The 22,197-nt window shown below is 38.5% G+C and overlaps 1 protein-coding gene across 1 annotated transcript in view; it reads left to right on the top strand.

Moving 5' to 3' along the window:
- LOC125479610 overlaps positions 1-21,901 on the top strand; it is a gene marked incomplete at its 3' end in the record, with an annotated part of 36,186 nt that extends 14,285 nt beyond the window's left edge. The window contains exons 7-8 of the mRNA XM_048589142.1: positions 19,814-20,305; positions 21,194-21,901. Coding sequence (XP_048445099.1) covers positions 19,814-20,305; positions 21,194-21,901 — 1,200 coding nt within the window. The remainder of the gene's footprint in view (positions 1-19,813; positions 20,306-21,193) is intronic.
- Between the last annotated feature and the right edge of the window lie 296 nt (positions 21,902-22,197).

Raw genomic sequence — 22,197 nt, 5'->3', positions numbered from 1 at the left:
CTAAAAAGAGTGTTTTGAGTCGTTTTTGTGTGTTTGTGTCTTAGGATACCTTCCAACACAATGATAAGGATTTGGTTTGTAATTGCATGACTGTTAAAAAGAGTTATAAACATAGAGAAAAGTTTGATTTACTCTTGGTATATGCTTGGTTATGGTTATAATGTATGACTTCACATGCAATCATAAAAGAAAAATTCGTTTTTGTAACATGCTTGAAGGAAGGAACTCAAACAAACGTTACAACCCTGTGAGACTCGAGCCATTACCTTCTTTGGAGAGTTATAATCTGTGATTCTTTGTTTTCTAAAGTTGTTGCATGATCTCATTATTCCTTGCTTGGTTGCTACTTAGAATGCAATTATATCATGATAGAACTAAATGCTAGAACTTATATCCGTTTCATTCAAAGCATGACATTGAATTGCATAACATATATCAAGATGAAGTTGTGTAACCACCACCATAGCCAAATAGCCTTACTTCCCATATTTCGTATATGTTGTAAGTTTTAACCCCGTTGAGCCTTGTTTAGCCTTTATTCTTTGTTTACCCACATTTTCCTCACCTAGCCTAGAGTAGGACTTTCCTATACCCTTGTTCTTAAAGTATAGTGAGCATGACTTAAATGAATTCCTTTTGAGTTACATTATGCAAGAAAGAGTGTGGGGGAGTAAAAGTTTATTCTTACGTTTATATATATGTTTTGAGATTCAAAAAAGAAAAGAAGAAGAAAAGAAAAAAAAAAAAAAAAAAGAGTGAAAATAAGTAAGAATGAACTCACGAGCGTTGATGGTTGAAGAAAGGGTCCAAAAAGTTGAATATGGCCCTAAGTTTTGTGTGACTTTCCCTTGGGTGTTCAAAGTTGACTTCTGCGTTCTTAAGGGAATTCTAAGCGCCTAATTCAATACTTTGCTCACTATTGCTTTAAGAATGTTTGTTTATCCTTCACCTTTCATTGTTAGCCAATACCCTAGCCCCGTTACAACCCTTTGACTTCTATCTTGAGTGTTATGTGTTTCAAAATGTGGAGTTTGGAACTGATATGAGCTTATGGAATCACTGGTTCTCATTCTAAGTAGTAGCATTCCATTCATGAGATCATATTCATGTCATTATCGTAAATCCAGAAAATGCTTTCTTTGTTATAACATATGGGAGGTACTAGTCTTTCATGTTTACATCAATCTCTCACATATAACTAGTGTAGGGTGTGTAGTCAGAAAATTTGTGTGAAAATAGAGTGCATTCTAGTAAGGAATTGAGGAAATTCTCTAAGGCATGTTACTACATTCAAATCATGGTTTTAAATGCTTAATTGTGAACTAGTATGTGGTGACTATGATTAAAAATGTACTTAAGTGTAAAGATGGCTAAAATCTGTGGGAATAATGATTTTTAACTTGTCATGTACATTGGAAATCCCTGAGACGATTGTTGGAAGGTTCAGGTTGTGTTTTTCTTGTTCAGTGTCGTTTTGTTTTTGGTTTCTTTTGTTTTGTTTTGCTCGAGGACTAGCAAAAGCTAAGTGTGGGGGTATTTGATAGGAGCATATTCATGCGACTTAAATGGCTTGTTCTCGTGCATTTACGTTATGTTTCTTTAGTTATTTTAGTACTTTAAGCTATTTTCGTGTGTTTGTAGGTCCAAAGGGCTAAAGGAGCAAAAAGATGCATTTTGGAGACTTTTGGAGCACTTTTGGGCTAAGGATGGATAGCCTATGCTTGGAGCCAAAGTGTTGGATGAAATTGAAGACCTAATTGAAGACCAAAGTGTTGGAACCTTGTTCCCTTTAGTTTTAGGACATTTAAACCTTTCCTATATCCTTAGCCGTGCATAACATTCCAACATTCCACTCCTTCATTTCAGCCACACTCCCACATATCATTACTTATCATCACCACTTATCACTTATCATAATCACATATCATTACTTATCATCACCACTTATCACTTATCATAAATCATTACTTATCATCACCACTTATCACTTATCACATATCATACACTTATCATCACCACTTATCACTTATCATAATCACCCATAATCATTCACATAAATCAGCCACATGCATTCACTCTTCATAATTCAACCTAGCTGTCATGTTTCCCCTTTCATCATTCCCTCACATTCTTTAATTCAGCCAACACATGCTTACACATGCATTTTCAGCACCAAAGAATCATTGCACATGCATTTCCAACCCACATGCATCATTTAATCATTCAAACATGCAGCCACATTCACTTTACCTAGCTGTCATGTTCCCTCTCCCATCCATTTTCAGATTTCCACCAACCAATCTAGTTGTCATTGATAGGAGCATATTTAGGCGACTTACTTAGCTTGTTTTCGTGCATCTATGTTGTTAATTCATAGTTGTTTTAGTAGTTTAAGCCATTTTCGTGTGTTTTTAGGTTCATATGGCTAAGGAAGCAAAAAGATGCATTTTGGAGCATTTTGGAGCAAAATTGGGCTTGGAATGGATAGCATATGATTGGAGCCAAAGTGTTGGACGAATTTGAAGGCCTTGTATTCATTTTGGACATAAAACAAAGGGCCTAGCCCATTCTCTCTTAAACCAACCCCAAGGCCATGCATTTCCTTCCAATTCCAAAGCCCACAATCACTTCAAAAGCCATGCAAAGAACCATCCATTCCATCAAAACAATCCATCAATTCACATGCAAAACCACCATTAACACACATGCACCCAAACAAAGCCAACCTAGCTAACCCTACATGCATTCTTTATGCAACTCTTCATCATTCCACCATTCATTCTTTATTCCACAAACAAGTCACACGCATTTCCACCTTCCTACTTCATCATTTCACCACATTCTCCCTCTTTAACTCATTTCATTATTCATTCACTTTGCATTCATTCAATTCCACCCCACATGCACCCTTTATTTTTCATCATTGCAACCATGGCACATTTACACCAACAAAACAACTCCCATGCCATGGCCTACTCATATTCCCATTTCCTTTCCAACATCTCACAAGCATTTCCACCTTCCTACTTCATCATTTCACCACATTTTCCCTTTTATTTCCACATGCAATTCTTCATCATTGCAACCACAAACACCTTAAACAAATAGCCATATACATCTCCACTCCTCCTATAAATACCCTTGCATTCATTCATTCAAAAATCATCTCATTCACAACACAACAACACACCACAAACACTTCCCTAGCCGTGAGTTTCTCTCCCTTAGAATCCAAAAACCATCTTCCATTTCCACCAATCCTCATCCATTTCCATAATTCCCCATCCATTTCCATAATTCCCCAACACTTCCATCCCCCCAACCAACTATCCCTAGACCTTATGCTACAATAAAGAGGAAGATAAGAGGGCCTAAACGTTCATACAATTCAAGATTGAGTTGTTGGAATGTTTAGGCGTTTCTTTGATTTCAATGTTTAATTTCAATTCTCTTTGTTTTGTACGTATGAGGAAATAAACCCCCTTTAGCTAGGGGGTGATTCGAAACTATGTTTATGTTTGTAACATGATTTGATTACTTTTAATTACGTTTCATAAGTTGTGAATTCAATTTGTTTAACTGTTTGATTGATAACCTATTTATGTATGTTTATTAAGAATGAACGCTTAATTTTCATGCATGAATTTGACGCTAGAATATAAGTGAGTTTCACGTAATAGTTATGAACTTATATTCACAAGTAGTGGAGGTTGCTTTTAAACAATCGTGTTAAACATATTCTTGGCATAAGTTTCATGCAATCATAGTAACGAATGCCTCGTCAACACTTATAGTTTTCATGATGCTTAATGATTCTTGCTTGTATCTCTATTATGCAATTCATGTAGGGAACTTGTGAGGAATGCTTTGGATTGTCGTATGCAATCATCCAATTCATTAACTTAAGGAAAACTTGACGGTTAATTTAAGCGGACCTAATTAACCCGGGGCGTTGAGAATTCATGGTTTATTGAAAAGCAATTAGACATCGTTTTGTATGCAAGTATAACATTTGTGGAGATGAACCCCTTAGCTAGCTTCCCATCCATTCATTTCCGTCAAATCCATATTTACAATTTGTTTTGTTTCCAAGTTTCCATTTTTAGTTTAAAGTCGTCCAAATCCAATCCCCCTTTACTTTATTGTTCAATTTAGTTAGAAATCAATTTAGTTTGTGTTTTTAAAGCATTTTGAGTCTTTTGGTTTGTCTTAGTGTTTTAACGTTTAGTTTCACATTCTTTGAGTCTAGTTTAGTGTTTTATCTTGTTTTTACGTTTTTGAGTCAGTTTCCAAGAGATTAACAATCCTTCCTAATCCCCGGTCCAGAACGATCCCTACTTATACTTATACTACAATTGACAAAAAGAGGGTTTAATTTGTGTGCGTATAATTCTCGCATCAAATTTTGGCGCCGTTGCCGGGGATTAGCAACTTTGCTAATCCCTTGGATTGTTTTATTTTCGTTTGTTTTTATTTTTCCAGATTCTTAAATTTGTTTTGTTTCTTGTTTTAGGTACTAGTTCATGACTCGGAGTTCTCATCCGATTCGTGAACATATCCTGGAGTGATTGGGTTCTTCGTCCGGCTGCAAGACGTAAAAGAAAGCGCTACTTGGGAGGCAACCCAATACAGTAAATAAAACTTTTGCTTGTTCATTGATTTTTTCGATAAATTACAATTGTATCTAAACATGGCAGAAAGATGGAGCCTTTACAAAGGTTGTGTACGTGAGGCCCCACTACGTGGCAACACTCTCGGAGCAAGAGGCATCGGAGCAGGAGGCATCGGAACAGGAGGTCTCGGAGCAGAAGGCATTGGAGCAAGAGGCATCGGAGCGGAAGGCATATGAGCGGGAGGCACCGAAGATAGATCATTCAAGGCCCCAAACCTTGGTGGAACGCTGGATGACCCAGGAAAGAGGTGCCTCTGGAAGAAAGCTGCAAGCCTTTGACGGTCATCAAGCTCATCAAGTTTCCTCTTCATGCCTGACGAATAATTGTTGGCAAGCACGTGCAAACTTCGGTTCTCGTACTTAAGCTGTTTAATCTCCTGCTTAAGACTCTCCACCTCCGCCATCAAGGATTCAACCTGACGGGAGCGAGCAAGAAGGCGTTGGCCCATGTTGGACACAGAGCCAGCGCACTGAACACTCAGAGCCAGGGATTCTTGAACGGCCAACTCATCGGACCGTCCTGAAAGTAGCTGACTGTCTTTGGGAGTGAGGAGGTTCCGAGCCACTATCGTAGCCGTTGTGGGATCCGTCATCACAGAGTCCTCATCTGTAAGAGGGCCATGGGAAGATAAGAAAGACGGGCACCATACCTTACCCTGACGAGACGCGACCGGATCACTGCTTAGACTCAAATCTAAGCAAAGGTTCGATGGGTTGGATGAGCTAGCCATTGTTCACGAAGTTAAAAGAGAAGGGGTGGACGGAGTAGATTTTCAAAGGGCCAGAGACGAGTTTCAAGAATGGAAAATCTTCAGAGTGTGTAAGTTGGCGGTGATCGATAGCTCTATAAAAAGCCAAGGCAACGCGTCCACCGATTCAAAAAGCCGACAAGCGCAAAGTTCGGCGACGCTTTATCTGCTTTTCAGAAAACGCGTTCAACACGTGGAGGCCATCATCGCAACTACATGTCTTTAGCCGACAAGCGCAAAGTTCGGCGACGCTTTATCTGCTTTTCAGAAAACGTGTGCAGCTTTATCGAAGAGGCATCTTCAAAGATCGAAGAGTCGTCACTATTCCAAAAAGCTGGATTTGCGGGATCGAAATGTTTGTCGACAAAGGTAAAAGAACAGTATCACCACTTGCTATTGAATTCCCTATATATGTCGACCTTCATCTTTTATGGCAAGACAGAACTGAAGAAAATGCCCAACTCTTCCTCACCTCTGAGGGCGCACTCCCAGCAAAGCCTTTCGAAATACTTCATTCTTTCTTCTTCCCCAAAGATGATACCAGATGCCTGGAGTACAGATGACCCAGGAGGAAACAGCACCACAAATACATGTGCTAATTCATTCATCGCTTCTTCAAAAGCAAAGGTATCTCATATCATCAAGGGCAAAAGCAAAGGTATCTCATATTATGCTCTTTCCCTGTCTTTTCCTTTGTCCTTGATATTACTTGCATGGCAAAGTGAAAGAAGCAATCAGCCGGCACTTGGAGTCTATCTGGACTCTATTCCCTGGTTGCTTACCTAGCTTTGCTGAGCTATCCTCTAACGCTCTTCAATACGAATTGGAGAGATTGAACAAAGAAACAGATAAGAGGAGGAAGCTCAGACCTTCGGGGGAGACCAAAGGAAGCCTGCTGCCCAGTTCAAGAGTAGCACAAAGGAAAATCAACGATGGGAGCAGCGCAGTTCAAGAGTAAGCCTGTGGAATCACAAAGATCCAAGCCTCACTGCAATCACCAAGGAGAAGATGGAACGAACACTCCATAATCAGATTTGCATCTCTAAACTCTTCTCTTTGTTAGATACATTCTGCCATGTTTAGTTTGTTTAATTGCTGTTTATATGTTTGCTTGTGTGTAGTGTGGTTTTTAACATTGAGGACAATGTTTGATTTAAGTGTGGGGGAGTTACTAAAGTGTTTTGATAAAAATTCGTAGGGTTTTATCCACCATAACTTCAAATGTTGTTTCTTGCTGTTTTTAAGTGTGTTTAGTGTGTTTTGACTTAAAAATTCGAAAATCACATAAAAATTTGAAAAACATGTTTTGAAAAGCCTAAAAAGAGTGTTTTGAGTCGTTTTTGTGTCGTAGGTCACCTTCCAACACAATGATAAGGATTTGGTTTCTAATTGCATGACTGTTGAAAAGAGTTATAAATATGGAGAAAAGTTTGATTTACTCTTGGTATATGCTTGGTTATGGTTATAATGTATGACTTCACATGCAATTATAAAAGAAAAAAATTAGTTATGTAACATGCTTGAAGGAAGGAACTCAAACAAACGCTACAACCCTGAGAGACTTGAGCCTATAACGTTCTTTGGAGAGTATAATCTGTGATTTCTTGTTTTCTAAAGTCGTTGCATGATCTCATTATTCTTTGCTTGGTTACTACTTAGAAGGCGTTTCATCATATAGTTCCAAATGCTAGAACTCATGCCCATTTCATTCAAAGCATGTTATTGATTTGCATAACATATACCAAGATGAAGTTGTGTAGTTGCCACCATAGCCAAATAGCCTCACTTCCCATATTTCGTATATGTTGTAAGTTTTACCCCCGTTGAGCTTTGCTTAGCCTTTATTCTTTGTCAACCCACATTATCCTCACCTAGCCTAGTTTAGGACAATCCACACCTTTGTTCTTAGAAGATAGTGAGCATGACTTAAATGAATTCCTTTTGAGTTACATTATGCAAGAAAATGAGTGTGGGAGAAGGAATGCTTGTTCTTAAGTATGTTTTGAGTTTCAAAAGAAAAGAAAAACAGAAAAGAAAAGAAAGAAAGAAAAAAGAGCTTGAAAAAAAAATGAAAGAATGAGTGATTGAAGTAAGGGCTCAAAACACCAATTCTGGCCCTAAATTGTCTCCCTTTTTGTTCCAAAGTTGAGTTTTCATTCAAAAGTGAATTCTAAGTTGATTCAATTGCCTTGCTCACTATTTCTTTAAGAACCTTTGTTTTCCATATCCCTTCTTTGTTATCCACACACCCCAAGCCCCATTACAACCCGTGACTTCAATCTTGAGTGTTATGTGTTTCAATTTGTGGAGTTTGAACTTGGTATGAGCATATGGTGTCACTGGTTCTCGCGTCTAAGTAGTAGCATTCCATTCATGAGATCATAATCTAAACATGCTTATTAACTCCAAAAATTGCGTTCTTTGTGATACATATATGTGAGTGTTTGTTTTCATGTTTACATCAATCTTCTCACATATGACTAGATTAGGGTGTGTAGTTAGAAAATCTGAGTGAAAATTGAGTGCATATCTTGTAAGGAATTGAGCAAATTCTCTAAGGCATGTTACTACATTCAAAACATGGTTTTAAATGCTTAATTGTGAACTAGTATGTGGTGACTATGATTAAGAATGTACTTAAGGGTAAAGATGGCTAAATTCTGTGGGAATAATAATTTTTAACTTGTCATGTGCATTGGAAATCCCTGAAACGATTGTTGGAAGGTGTAGGTTGTGTTTTACGTGTTTAGTGTCGTTTTGTTTATTTGTTTTTATTCTGTTTTGCTCGAGGACTAGCAAAAGATAAGTGTGGGGGAGTTTCATAGGAGCATATTTAGGCGACTTACTTAGCTTGTTTTCGTGCATCTATGTTGTTAATTCATAGTTGTTTTAGTAGTTTAAGCCATTTTCGTGTGTTTTTAGGTTCATATGGCTAAGGAAGCAAAAAGATGCATTTTGGAGCATTTTGGAGCAAAATTGGGCTTGGAATGGATAGCATATGATTGGAGCCAAAGTGTTGGACGAATTTGAAGGCCTTGTATTCATTTTGGACATAAAACAAAGGGCCTAGCCCATTCTCTCTTAAACCAACCCCAAGGCCATGCATTTCCTTCCAATTCCAAAGCCCACAATCACTTCAAAAGCCATGCAAAGAACCATCCATTCCATCAAAAACAATCCATCAATTCACATGCAAAACCACCATTAACACACATGCACCCAAACAAAGCCAACCTAGCTAACCCTACATGCATTCTTTATGCAACTCTTCATCATTCCACCATTCATTCTTTATTCCACAAACAAGTCACATGCATTTCCACCTTCCCACTTCATCATTTCACCACATTCTCCCTCTTTAACTCATTTCATTATTCATTCACTTTGCATTCATTCAATTCCACCCCACATGCACCCTTTATTCTTCATCATTGCAACCATGGCACATTTACACCAACAAAACAACTCCCATGCCATGGCCTACTCATATTCCCATTTCCTTTCCAACATCTCACATGCATTTCCACCTTCCTACTTCATCATTTCACCACATTTTCCCTTTTATTTCCACATGCAATTCTTCATCATTGCAACCACAAACACCTTAAACAAATAGCCATATACATCTCCACTCCTCCTATAAATACCCTTGCATTCATTCATTCAAAAATCATCTTATTCACAACACGACAACACACCACAAACACTTCCCTAGCCGTGAGTTTCTCTCCCTTAGAATCCAAAAACCATCTTCCATTTCCACCAATCCTCATCCATTTCCATAATTCCCCAACACTTCCATCCCCCCAACCAACTATCCCTAGACCTTATGCTACAATAAAGAGGAAGATAAGAGGGCCTAAACGTTCATACAATTCAAGATTGAGTTGTTGGAATGTTTAGGCGTTTCTTTGATTTCAATGTTTAATTTCAATTCTCTTTGTTTTGTACGTATGAGGAAATAAACCCCCTTTAGCTAGGGGGTGATTCGAAACTATGTTTATGTTTGTAACATGATTTGATTACTTTTAATTACGTTTCATAAGTTGTGAATTCAATTTGTTTAACTGTTTGATTGATAACCTATTTATGTATGTTTATTAAGAATGAACGCTTAATTTTCATGCATGAATTTGACGCTAGAATATAAGTGAGTTTCACGTAATAGTTATGAACTTATATTCACAAGTAGTGGAGGTTGCTTATAAACAATCGTGTTAAACATATTCTTGGCATAAGTTTCATGCAATCATAGTAACGAATGCCTCGTCAACACTTATAGTTTTCATGATGCTTAATGATTCTTGCTTGTATCTCTATTATGCAATTCATGTAGGGAACTTGTGAGGAATGCTTTGGATTGTCGTATGCAATCATCCAATTCATTAACTTAAGGAAAACTTGACGGTTAATTTAAGCGGACCTAATTAACCCGGGGCGTTGAGAATTCATGGTTTATTGAAAAGCAATTAGACATCGTTTTGTATGCAAGTATAACATTTGTGGAGATGAACCCCTTAGCTAGCTTCCCATCCATTCATTTCCGTCAAATCCATATTTACAATTTGTTTTGTTTCCAAGTTTCCATTTTTAGTTTAAAGTCGTCCAAATCCAATCCCCCTTTACTTTATTGTTCAATTTAGTTAGAAATCAATTTAGTTTGTGTTTTTAAAGCATTTTGAGTCTTTTGGTTTGTCTTAGTGTTTTAACGTTTAGTTTCACATTCTTTGAGTCTAGTTTAGTGTTTTATCTTGTTTTTACGTTTTTGAGTCAGTTTCCAAGAGATTAACAATCCCTCCTAATCCCCGGTCCAGAACGATCCCTACTTATACTTATACTACAATTGACAAAAAGAGTGTTTAATTTGTGTGCGTATAATTCTCGCATCAGTCATTACACATGCATTCCCTTCTTTAATCATTCCTAGCTGCCATTCACATGTTCTCCCATCCCTTCTCTCCCTATAAAACCATGCATTGCATTCATTCAATTCATCTCATTCTTCCATACACATTTCAGTCATAAACACCAACCATTCCCTTGTGCCATGCTCTCTCCCTAATAATCTAAACACCACACCAGAAATCATCCCATTGCCGTGGCCTCCTCCTTCCATTTTCACCACTCCCCAAACCATTCACACCATCAAACTATCCATTAGACCTTGTGCTACAACGAAGAGGAAGATAAGAGGACCTAAACGTTCATACAATTCAAGTGAGTTGTTGGAATGTTTAGGTGTTTCTTTGATTTCAATGTTTAATTTCAATACTCTTTGTTTTGTACGAATGAGGAATGGAAGAGAAGAGGGCCTAAACGTTCATACAATTCAAGTTTGAGTTGTTGGAATGTTTAGGTGTTTCTTTGATTCTCTTTGTTTTGTATCATGAGGAACTAAACCCCCCTTTGGCTAGGGGGGGATTCGAAATATATGTTTATGCTTGCGTTTTGATTTGATTACTTCTAATTGCATTTCATAAATCGTGGATTCAATTTGTTTAACTGTTTGATTGATAACTTATTTATGTATGTTTATTGAGAGTGCACGCTTAATTTTCATGCATGAATATGACGCTAGAATATAAGTGAGTTTCACCTAATAGTTACGAACTTATATTCACAAGTAGTGGAGGTTGCTTATAAACAATCGCGTTAAACGAATTCTTGGCATAAGTTTCATGCAATCATAGTAACGAATGCCTCGTCAACACTTATAATTTTCATAGAGCGTAATGATTCTTGCTTGTATCTCTATTATGCAATCATGTAGGGGACTTGTGGGAAATGTTTTGGGTTGTCGTATGCAATCATCCAATTCAATAACGTTAGGAAGATTTGAAGGTTAATTTAAGCGGACCTAATTAACCCGGGGTGATGAGTTTCATAATTTATTGAAATGCAATTGGAAATCTTTTTATTATGCAAGTGTAACATGTGTGGAGATGAACCCCTTGGCTAGCATCCATTCATTCCATTTCATCAATTTCATATTTACATTCTGTCTAGTTTATTAACTTGTTTCGTTATTTCAATTTTCCTCCAAAACAAATCCCCCTTTAATTTGAAGTCTTAGATTAGTTAGAAAGTGTTTTGATTTGTGTTTCTAAGTATTTTGATTCAAGTTTTCATCCAATTTCGTCCAAATTAGTGTAGGTGCTCAAAACTGCCCAGAAAGTGGTTTTTAGGCAGTTTTGAGTCTTCTAGTTGCTGTTTTGGGTTTTAGGTTTGTTTAAGTGTTTTAACTTTTAGTTTTGCATTCTTTGAGTCTAGTTTAGTGTTAAAGTGTCTTAATTTGTGTTTTAAAGTGTTTTGAATCAACCTTTGATCTTAAATTCGTCCAAATTTGTGTTTAAGGTCAGAAACTGCCTAGTTAGTGTTTTTAGGCAGTTTTGAGTCTTTTGAACCTGTTTTGAGTCCTTTGAGTCTTTGTGAACGTTTTTAACTTTGTTTTTATGTTTTTGAGTCAATTTAGAGGTTTTAGCAAGCCCTCCTAATCCCCGGTCTAGAACGATCCCTACTTGCATCCTTGGACAATTACATGGAGATGCACTTTAAACGGTCATTACAAATGGCATAGAAGTGAAGGATCACATGGCTGCTACCATAGCAACCCACGTCACACAATTGCACTACCATGCCGTGGCCTTTGATGAGGAAGTAATTGAGACTGTGGCAACCCTAGAGTCGTTGCCACGGCTCCAAGGTAAGTCCCCTAGTCCAATTTCAATCCCAATTTCAACTAACAAGTTGCTTCCTTCTATAGAACAACCACCTACCCTTGAGCTCAAACCATCGCCAAATCACTTGAAGTATGTGTTCTTGGGCAAGCAAGACACATTGCCCGTCATTGTAGCATCATCACTCACTGCACAAGAGGAGGAGAAATTGGTGAGGGTTCTCAAAGAGCACAAGACGACCATTGGGTGGACTTTGGCTGATATCAAGGGCATAAGCCCTACCACATGCATGCATCGAATTCTCATGGAAGAAGGCGCCAAACCATCAAGGGAAGCCCAACGTCGACTCAACCCACCAATGATGGAAGTCGTGAAGAAGGAGATCATCAAATTACTTGATTGTGGCGTCATCTATCCTATCTCGGATAGTTGTTGGGTTTCACCGATCCAAGTAATTCCCAAGAAGTCCGGAGTCACGGTGGTGAAGAATGAAGAGAATGAACTTGTGCCTACACGCATTCAAACCGGTTGGAGAGTGTGCATTGACTATAGGAAGCTAAATGCCACAACAAGGAAATATCACTTCCCTTTGCCATTCATCGATCAAATGCTTGAAAGGTTAGCCAGTCATTCCTTTTATTGCTTTCTTGATGGTTATTCGGGTCATAATAAAATTGTCATAGCGCCGGATGATCAAGAAACGACCACCTTACTTGTCCATTTGGTACTTTTGCATATCGTCGTATGCCATTTGGTTTGTGCAATGCACCGGCTACTTTCCAACGATGCATGGTAAGTATATTCTCGGATTACGTTGAGAAAATAATTGAAGTGTTTATGGACGATTTTAGTGTGTTTGGAGACTCATTTGATGATTGTTTGCATAATCTTACTTTAATCTTGAAAAATGCATGGAAACTAACCTTGTTTTGAATTGGGAAAAATGTCATTTTATGGTCAAACAAGGCATAGTTTTGGGTCATATCATCTCTGAAAAAGGAATTGAAGTTGATAAGTCTAAAATAGATCTTGTACGTTACTTACCCTCTCCTACTTCGGTTAGAAAGGTTCGTTCTTTTCTTGGCCATGCAGGATTCTATAGGCGATTTATCAAGGATTTCTCCAAGATAGCACAACCCCTATGCCGCCTCCTACAAAAAGAAATGGCCTTCGAGTTCAACGAGGAGTGTGAGAAGGCATTCAAGCATCTCAAAGACATGCTTACCACGGCACCCATTATCATTCCACCAGGTTGGACGTTGCCTTTTGAGCTAATGTGTGATGCATCTAATTATCCAATAGGGGCTGTTTTGGGCCAAAGGAAGAATAAGCAACCACACGTCATATATTATGCTTCCCGGACCTTAAATGATGCTCAATTAAACTACTCTACCACTGAAAAAGAACTTCTTGCCGTTGTGTTTGCTTTAGATAAGTTTTGTTCATATTTACTTGGCACTAAAGTGATTGTATATTCTGACCATGCAACTCTAAGGTACTTATTCACCAAAAACGAGGCCAAACCAAGGCTAATTCGATGGATGCTTCTTCTCCAAGAGTTTGACATTGAAATTCGAGACAAGAAGGGGAGTGAGAACGTGGTGGCTGACCATCTAAGTCGTTTGGTGTGCAATGAGGGCTTTTTACCCATCCAAGAGACATTCCCTGATGAGCAATTGTTGTCCATTAAGGTATGTGAACCTTGGTATGCCGATTTGGTGAACTTTTTGGTGTCAAAACATGTTCCAAGTACCATAGCTAGGCACCAACGTGATAAGCTTAAGAAAGAGGCACGGTTTTATGTATGGGATGACCCATATTTGTGGAAGTTTTGTGCAGATCAGATTGTTCGTCGTTGTGTGCATGATTGTGAGTTTAATTCGATTCTAACCTTTTGTCACACTTATGCATGTGGTGGACATTTTGGCACACAACGCACTGCCCTTAAGGTGTTACAATGTGGTTTTTATTGGCCTACAATCTTTAAAGATGCTAGAACTTTTTGTTTAACTTGTGATCGTTGTCAACGAATGGGAAATATAGGTGCAAGGGACCAAATGCCGCAAACACCCATCTTTAATGTTGAAATTTTTTATGTTTGGGGCATTGATTTCATGGGCCCTTTCCCATCTTCGTTTGGTTTTACTTATATTTTGCTTGCGGTGGATTATGTCTCAAAATGGGTGGAAGCCAAGGCCACCCGTACTAATGATTCTCGAGTTGTTGCAGATTTTATAAAAACTCACATCTTTGCTAGATTTGGGATGCCTAAAGTGCTTATTAGTGATGGAGGATCTCACTTTTGTAATCGTACCATAGAGGCCTTGCTCAAGAAGTATCAAGTCACACATAAGGTTTCAACACCTTACCATCCTCAAACCAATGGCCAAGCCGAGGTGTCCAATAGAGAAATCAAACAAATCTTGGAGAAGACTGTTGGGCCAACAAGAAAAGATTGGAGCGTGCGTTTGGAGGATGCATTATGGGCTTATAGAACGGCTTACAAAACACCCATAGGGATGTCCCATTTTCGGCTAGTCTATGGCAAGCCATGTCATCTCCCCGTGGAGTTAGAACACAAGGCTCATTGGGCGATCAAGACATTCAACATGGACATCGATGCGGCTGGAATGCATAGAAAGTTGCAATTGAATGAACTTGAGGAGCTTAGGCGTGAAGCATATGAGAATGCTTGCATTTACAAGGAAAAGACCAAGGCTTTCCATGACAAGATGATCCGAAGCAAAACATTCTCCATAGGGCAAAAAGTTTTACTTTTTAATTCTCGCCTTCGTTTATTTCCTGGAAAGTTACGTTCTAAGTGGATTGGACCTTTTGTTGTTACTAATGTTTTTCCATATGGCGCAGTTCAAATCCAAAGCTTGAGGAATGGCCAAGAATTCAAGGTGAATGGGCATCGTTTGAAGCCCTATTATGCAAATGTTGAAGGGCAAGTTGTGGAGGACATCACCCTCCATGCCGTGGGCTCTAATTGAGGATAAGAAGAATGTTCGTCCAGCTGCACGACGTTAAAGCAAGCGCTTCTTGGGAGGCCACCCATGCATTCAACTAGAGAGGATTTGGGCAATTCAACAATTCATGCCACAAAATCAGATTTGCGTTCCTAAATCCCTATCACTTTACTGTTTTTATTTCATCATGTTAGTTAGTTTATATTGTTTGTTTGAATGTGAGTCTTTGTTTGAAACATTGAGGACAATGCTTGATTTAAGTGTTGGGGGGGGGGGGGGGTAAACAAGTTGTTTTTGCATGATTTTACATGATTTTTGTGGGATTTTATCACCTATCACTTATAATGTTGTTTCTCACTGTTTTTAAGTGTTTTTAGAGTGTTTTGAAGTGTTTTCGTGTCTTTTGTTCAGAAAATCCGAAAATTTACAAAAAAAAAAACAATTACAAAACAGTTTTGAAAAGCCCAAAAAGAGTTGTTTTTGTGTGTTTGTGTCTTAGGTTACCTTCCAACACAATGATGAGGATTTGGTTTTTAATTGCATGACTATTAAAGAATGTTGTAAACATGGCTGGAAGTTGATTTATGCTTTGGTTTATGCTTGGTTATGGTTATAGCTTATGAATTCACATGTAATTACAAAAAAAAAAAAATCAGTTTTTGTAACATGCTTGAAGGAAGGAACTCAAACTAAAGCTACATCCTTGAGAGACTTGAGCCTATAACGTTCTTTGGAGAGTATAATCTGTGATTTCTTGTTTTCTAAAGTCGTTGCATGATCTCATCATTCTTTGCTTGGTTGCTACTTGGAATGTATGTCATTATAGTTCCAAATACTAGAACTCATGCCCATTTCATTCAAAGCATGATATTGATTGCATAACATACATTAAGATGAAGTTGTTAGTCAAGCCAAAGCCAAAAAGCCTAACCCTTTTCATATGTATTGTAGGATTACCCCTTTTGAGCCTTTCAAGCCTATTTTCTTTGTTAGCCACACCATCCTTACCTAGCCTAGATAAGGACTTTCCATACCTTTGTTCTTAAAGGATAGTGAAGCACGACTTAGAATGAACTCCTTTGATCAATATATTGCAGAAAATGAGTGTGGGGGAAGATGAGAGGGCACGGCAAAAGAAGGAAATAAAGAAAAAAAATTCGTGAAAAAATAAAAAGAAAATAAAAAAGTGGTGAAAAGAAAGAAAAAGAGTTGAAAAATAAGTGAGAAAGAACTCACAAGTGTTGGTTATTGAATGAAGGGTCCAAAAGAGTGAATTTGACCCTAAAATGTTGCATGAATCTTCCCTTGTGTTTAAAAGTTGATTTCTGCCATTAAAAGTGAGTTTAATTGTCAATTTCATTACTTTGCTTCCTATTGCTTTAAGAACCTTTGTTTATCCTTTACCTTTCTTTGTTAACCATTACCCTTAGCCCCGTTACAACCCTCAACTTCTATCTTGATGTTATGTGTTCAATATGTGGAGTTTTAATTTGGTATGAGCATATGGAATTACTGGTTCTCATTCTAAGTAGTAGCATTCTATTCTTGAGATCATATTCATGTCATTGTCGCAAATCCAGAAAATGCTTTCTTTGATATAACATATGTGAGTTTTAGTCTTCGTATTTACATCAATCTTCTCACATATACCTAGTGTAGGGTGTGAAGTTAGAAAATCTGTGTGAAAATAGAGTGCATTCTAGTGAGGAATTGAGGGAATTCTCTAAGGCATGTTACTACATTCAAAACATTGTTTTAATTGATTATATGTGAACTAATAAGTGGTAACTATGATTAAGTGTTTGTTGAAGTGTAAAGAAAACTTAAAAAAACCGTGGGAATGATGTTCTTTAATGTGTCATGTTCGATGGAAATCCCTGAGGTACATGTTGGAAGGTTTTGGAATGTGTTTTGTGTTGTTTGTGGTTTCGTTTGTTTTGTTTTGCTCGAGGACTAGCAAAAGCTAAGTGTGGGGGAATTTGATAGGAGCATATTTAGGCGACTTACTGATAGGAGCATATTCATGCGACTTAATTAGCTTGTTCTCGTGCATTTATGTTGTGTTTACTTATCTATTTCAGTGTTTAAGGCCACTTTTGTGTATTTTCAGATTATAAGGCCAAAGTGTGCAAGAAGATGCAAAGTGGAGCTTTTTGGAGCGAAAGAGGAATGAATGAGTTGAAGACTTGAAGAAACAACGAATTCCTACTCCAACGATGAATTCTTACCAAAACGAGGAATCCTACTCAAACAAGGTTTCCTATTTTAGGAAAGTTAACCCTAAGTTTCCCGTTTTGGTAACCTTTCCTAATCTTAAACGTCCGTATTTTCTAGCCACTTTGAAGTCCTTGTAGGCGCTTTAGGACACAAAACGAATGCCCTAGCCCAAATTCCAACCAATGCCGTGGGCTTTAGCCCAAGTTCCTTCCCTTGCCATGCAAGGGGGGGCATTTTAGGCCCTTTTATGCATTTAAACCCTAACCCTATTAACCCTAGTTCTACAATAAGTTGAAGCCGCACCCTAATTCAAATTGATGCACTTTAATTCATTTTTTTTTCAGCCACCATATATCCCATATTCATTCCATCCGTGGCCTTCCATTGAATTATCACCCTAATTAGCCACCATCCCATTATTCATCCCTTTCGTGCATTCAACACCCTAATATATTTTCTATTCAGCCATAAACCAGAAAATCAATACAAAAACCCGTGCATTACCTCCACCATTCCAAAAGCCGCTGCACCATATTCATTCCATAACCTAAAGACCTAACATTCACTCCATTCTTTCCCATATTCTAATCCTAAACCGTGCACCCAAAATAAAATATTCTAAGCCATTCATTCCATTACCTTTCATCCCATTATTCCTTCCCACAAATACCTTAAACAAACATCCATTCACTTCTCTAATCCTCCTATAAATACCCATTCATTCCATTCACCAAGGATCTCATTTTCCATTGCAATACACAAACACTTCCCCTTCCATTTCTGTTCAGTTTTTCTCCTCCATTGCAGCCACTATCCAACCACTTCCCATCCCTCAAAAACACTTCATACCATCACACAACCTATCCTTAAACCTTGTGCTACAACAACGAGGAAGAGAAGAGTGCCTAAACGTTCATACAATTCAAGTTTGAGTTGTTGGAATGTTTAGGTGTTTCTTTGATTTCAAAGTTTCATTTTAATTCTCTTTGTTTTGTACGTATAAGGAATGGAAGAGAAGAGTGCTTAAACGTTCATACAATTCAAGTTTTGAGTTGTTGGAATGTTTAGGTGTTTCTTTGATTTCAAAGTTATGAGGAACTAAACCCCCTTTAGCTAGGGGGTGATTCGAAACTATGTTTATATTTGCAATATGAATTGATTAACTTTCGTTGGAATTTCATAAGTTGTGGATTCAATTTGTTTAACCGTTTGATTGATAACTTATTTATGAATGTTTATTAAGAATGCGCGCTTAATTTTCATGCATAAATATGACGCTAGAATATAAGTGATTTTCACCTAATCGTTATGAACTTATATTCACAAGTAGTGGAGGTTGCTTATAAACAATCGCGTTAAATGAATTCTTGGCACGAGTTTCATGCTCATCATAGTAACGAATGCCTCGTCAACACTTATAGTTTTCATAATACTTAATGATCTTTGATTGTATCTTTATTGTGCTGTTCACGTAAAGGACTTTTGGAGAATGTTGTGAATTGCGTTGCGCAAACCCATCCAATTCATTAACTTAAGGAAAACTTGACGGTTAATTTAAGCGGACCTAATTAATCCGGAGTGTTGAGTTTCATAATTTATCGAAAGACCAACTGAGAATCAATCTTGTATGCAAGTATAACTTGTGTGGAGAAGAACCCCTTAGCTAGCCTTCATTCCATTCATTCCATCACAAATTCATATTTACATTCCGCTGAGTTTATTAACTTGTTTTGTTATTTCAATTTTCGTCAAATCAAAACTTCCCCCCCCCCCCTTTTACTTTCTTGTTCTTTAGTGCTTAGAATCTGTTTAGTTTATGTTTTAAAGTATTTTGAATCAAGCCATAATCTTAAATTCGTCCAAAATTAGTTTTGAGTCTTTTGGTTTGTCTTAATGTTTTAAATTTTAGTTTTGCATTCTTTGAGTCTAGTTTAGTGTTTTATATTGTTTTTACGTTCTTAAGTCAATTTAGAAGGTTTTAGCAAGCCCTCCTAATCCCCGGTCTAGAACGATCCCTCACTTATCCATTCTACTACAATTGTCAAACGAGGGTTTAATTTGAGTGTCAAGTAATTCTCGCATCAAATTTTGGCGCCGTTGCCGGGGATTAGCAACTTTGCTAATCCTTTGTCTTTATTTTTATTTTATTTATTTTTTTGTTTTTCGTGCATTCTTATTTCAGATTCTTAGTTTGTTTGTTTTCTTGTTTTTCAGGTACTGTGTATGACTCGTAGCTCTCGGCCTATTATAGAGAACATCTCCGACTTTGACGGTGATTTTGAACGCACTTTGAGGAGAACGAGGAGTCAACAAGAGCCACCACAACCTCCACCACAACCTGGGCTTAAAGAGGACGAAGAAGGTATAGAAGAAAAGCCCACTGATCAGATTTTTGAAGAAGAACAAGCCATGGCAGCAGATAATAGAACCATCAAGGAGCTTTCGGCCTCGGGTTTGGATAATGCATTGCCTCTTTGTATCCAATACCCCACGGCTGCAGAGGGGACGACTGAGGTGTTTGAACTCAAATCCAGTTTGTTACACCATATTCCAAAATTCCATGGCTTGTCTATGGAAGACCCCAACAAACACTTGAAGGAGTTCGAGGTGGTTTGTTCGAGCATGACCCCCGTCACTGTGGATGGGAGTATATTGAAGATGAAGGCCTTTCCCTTTTCACTTATGGACAAGGCCAAAGATTGGCTCTATGAACTAGCCCCGGAAACTGTGACTTCGTGGGAGAGTATGAAGCGTGCTTTCTTGGAGAAATTCTTCCCTACTTCGAGAGTGATTCTCCTACGGAAGAAAATTAGTGGTATTCAACAGAATCATGGTGAGACATTCCCGGCTTATCATGAGCGCTTCAAGGGCCTTGTAGCTTCATGTCCTCAACATCAAATGAAGGAGGAACTTCTCCTTCAATATTTCTATGAGGGCCTCCTTCCTATCGAACGTCAAATGCTTGATGCCTCAGCGGGAGGAGCATTGGTGGACAAAACACCAAGGGATGCCAAGATTCTCATAGCCAACCGAGCGCTCAACGCTCAACAATATGAAGGAGTGGGCCAAAGGGAAGCCCCACGGCAACAAAGTGTAAATGAGGTGAGTGCTATTTCTGAAATTCAATCACAACTTGCTAATCTTACTTCTCTTGTTTCTCAGGTTGTGATTGGTCTAAAAGCACAAGAACACCAAGTTTGTGGCGTGTGCTCAATTCAAGGGCATCCATCCGACAAGTGCCCTCAACTAATCGAGAATGGTGGGTGGGAATCTGCCAATGCAATTGGTTTCCAAGGACAAAATCAAAACAACTCATACTCGAACACTTACAATGCCGGATGGAGGGACCATCCAAACTTCAAATGGAGGGAGCCACAACAAGCTGCCCAACAAGGAGGATTTAGGCCAAACCCCCCTGGTTTTTATTCCAAGCCGTATGCACCCCAACAATCCCAACAACCTTCGGCATCATCTCATTCAGGTACGTCCTTGGAAAGTAATCAAGCTATGCAATTACTAACCTCTATTTCGCAGGGGTTGCAAAATCAAAACAACCGGATAGAAAATAACGAGAAGGAGATGATGGATATGAAGAAACAAATAGGGCAGATTTCTGAGTTCCTTGGACAGATTAGAGAGCAAGGAAAGCTTCCTAGCTCAACCACAGTCAATCCAAAGGGAGGATTCGAATCCGCCAAGGCCATCACCCTAAGGGGTGGAAAAGAAGTTGGGACCGAGCCAAACAATCCCAAATCTGCCCAGGAAGTAGATGAAGAGACGACACAACCTGAGGAAGTGTCTAGCTCACCCACGGAAAGAGTGAAAAACCCAATGCCGCAGGCCCCCAATCACCCTAACTCGGCCAAATCAGGTAATTTAAGTTCAAATTCATGTACTTCACGTCCTAATATGCCCAATGTACCTTTTCCTCGCAGGTTCATGCAAGAAAAAAAGGAAGAAAGCGAGAAGGACATTTTTGAAACGTTCCGGAAGGTGCAAGTGAACATACCGCTTCTCGATGCAATCAAACAAGTTCCAAAATATGCTAAATTCCTCAAGGACCTATGCAATACAAAGAGAAGAAGGGCAAACAAAGAGGTAGTAAAGGTAAGCGAGAATGTGTCCGCTGTTTTGCAACATAAACTACCTACCAAGTGCAAAGACCCCGGTAGTTTCACGATTCCTTGTGTGATTGGACATAATCGTTTTGAACATGCCATGCTTGATTTAGGTGCATCCATAAATGTCATGCCTTATTCCATTTATGCATCAATGAACCTTGGTGAGTTAAAACAAGATGGCGTTATAATTCAATTGGCCGATCGTTCTAACGCTTATCCCAAGGGAGTCCTTGAGGATGTTTTAGTGCAGGTCAATCACCTTATTTTCCCCGCAGATTTCTATGTTTTAGACATGGAGGATTCAAGCCATGCTCCATCATTGCCAATCTTGCTAGGCCGTCCCTTCATGAAAACAGCAAGAACAAAGATTGATGTGTATACGGGAACATTGACCATGGAGTTTGATGGGGACATTATTCATTTTAATCTTTCTGAAACCATTAAACATCCAATTGAGGACCATTCTTGTTTTGCTATTGATATTGTTGATTATTTGGCACAGGTGCATTTGGATCAAATGAACGAAGATGCACTTGAGGTAGCCTTAGTCCACGGCATAGGAACAAGAAATAAGTGTGAGGGAGTCTTGGCAACCCACGGCATGCAATCTGACCATATTGCCGTACCCCCTTGTGATGAAGTACTTGAAATGGTCGCTGCCCTCGAGTCATTGCCCTTCCACTCTGGTAAGTCTCCAATCTCACTTTTAGATTCGGTTTTGACTAACAAGTTACTTCCATCAACTGAGCAGCCACCTACACTTGAGTTAAAGCCATTACCTAGTCACTT

Source organism: the organism of the source record quoted next, unplaced genomic scaffold, assembly GCF_019419815.1.
Source record: "Pyrus x bretschneideri cultivar Hongxiangsu unplaced genomic scaffold, Pyrus_bretschneideri_v1 Contig3, whole genome shotgun sequence".
Taxonomy (NCBI): Eukaryota; Viridiplantae; Streptophyta; class Magnoliopsida; order Rosales; family Rosaceae; genus Pyrus; species Pyrus x bretschneideri.
This window is presented reverse-complemented; position numbering and strand designations above follow the sequence as displayed.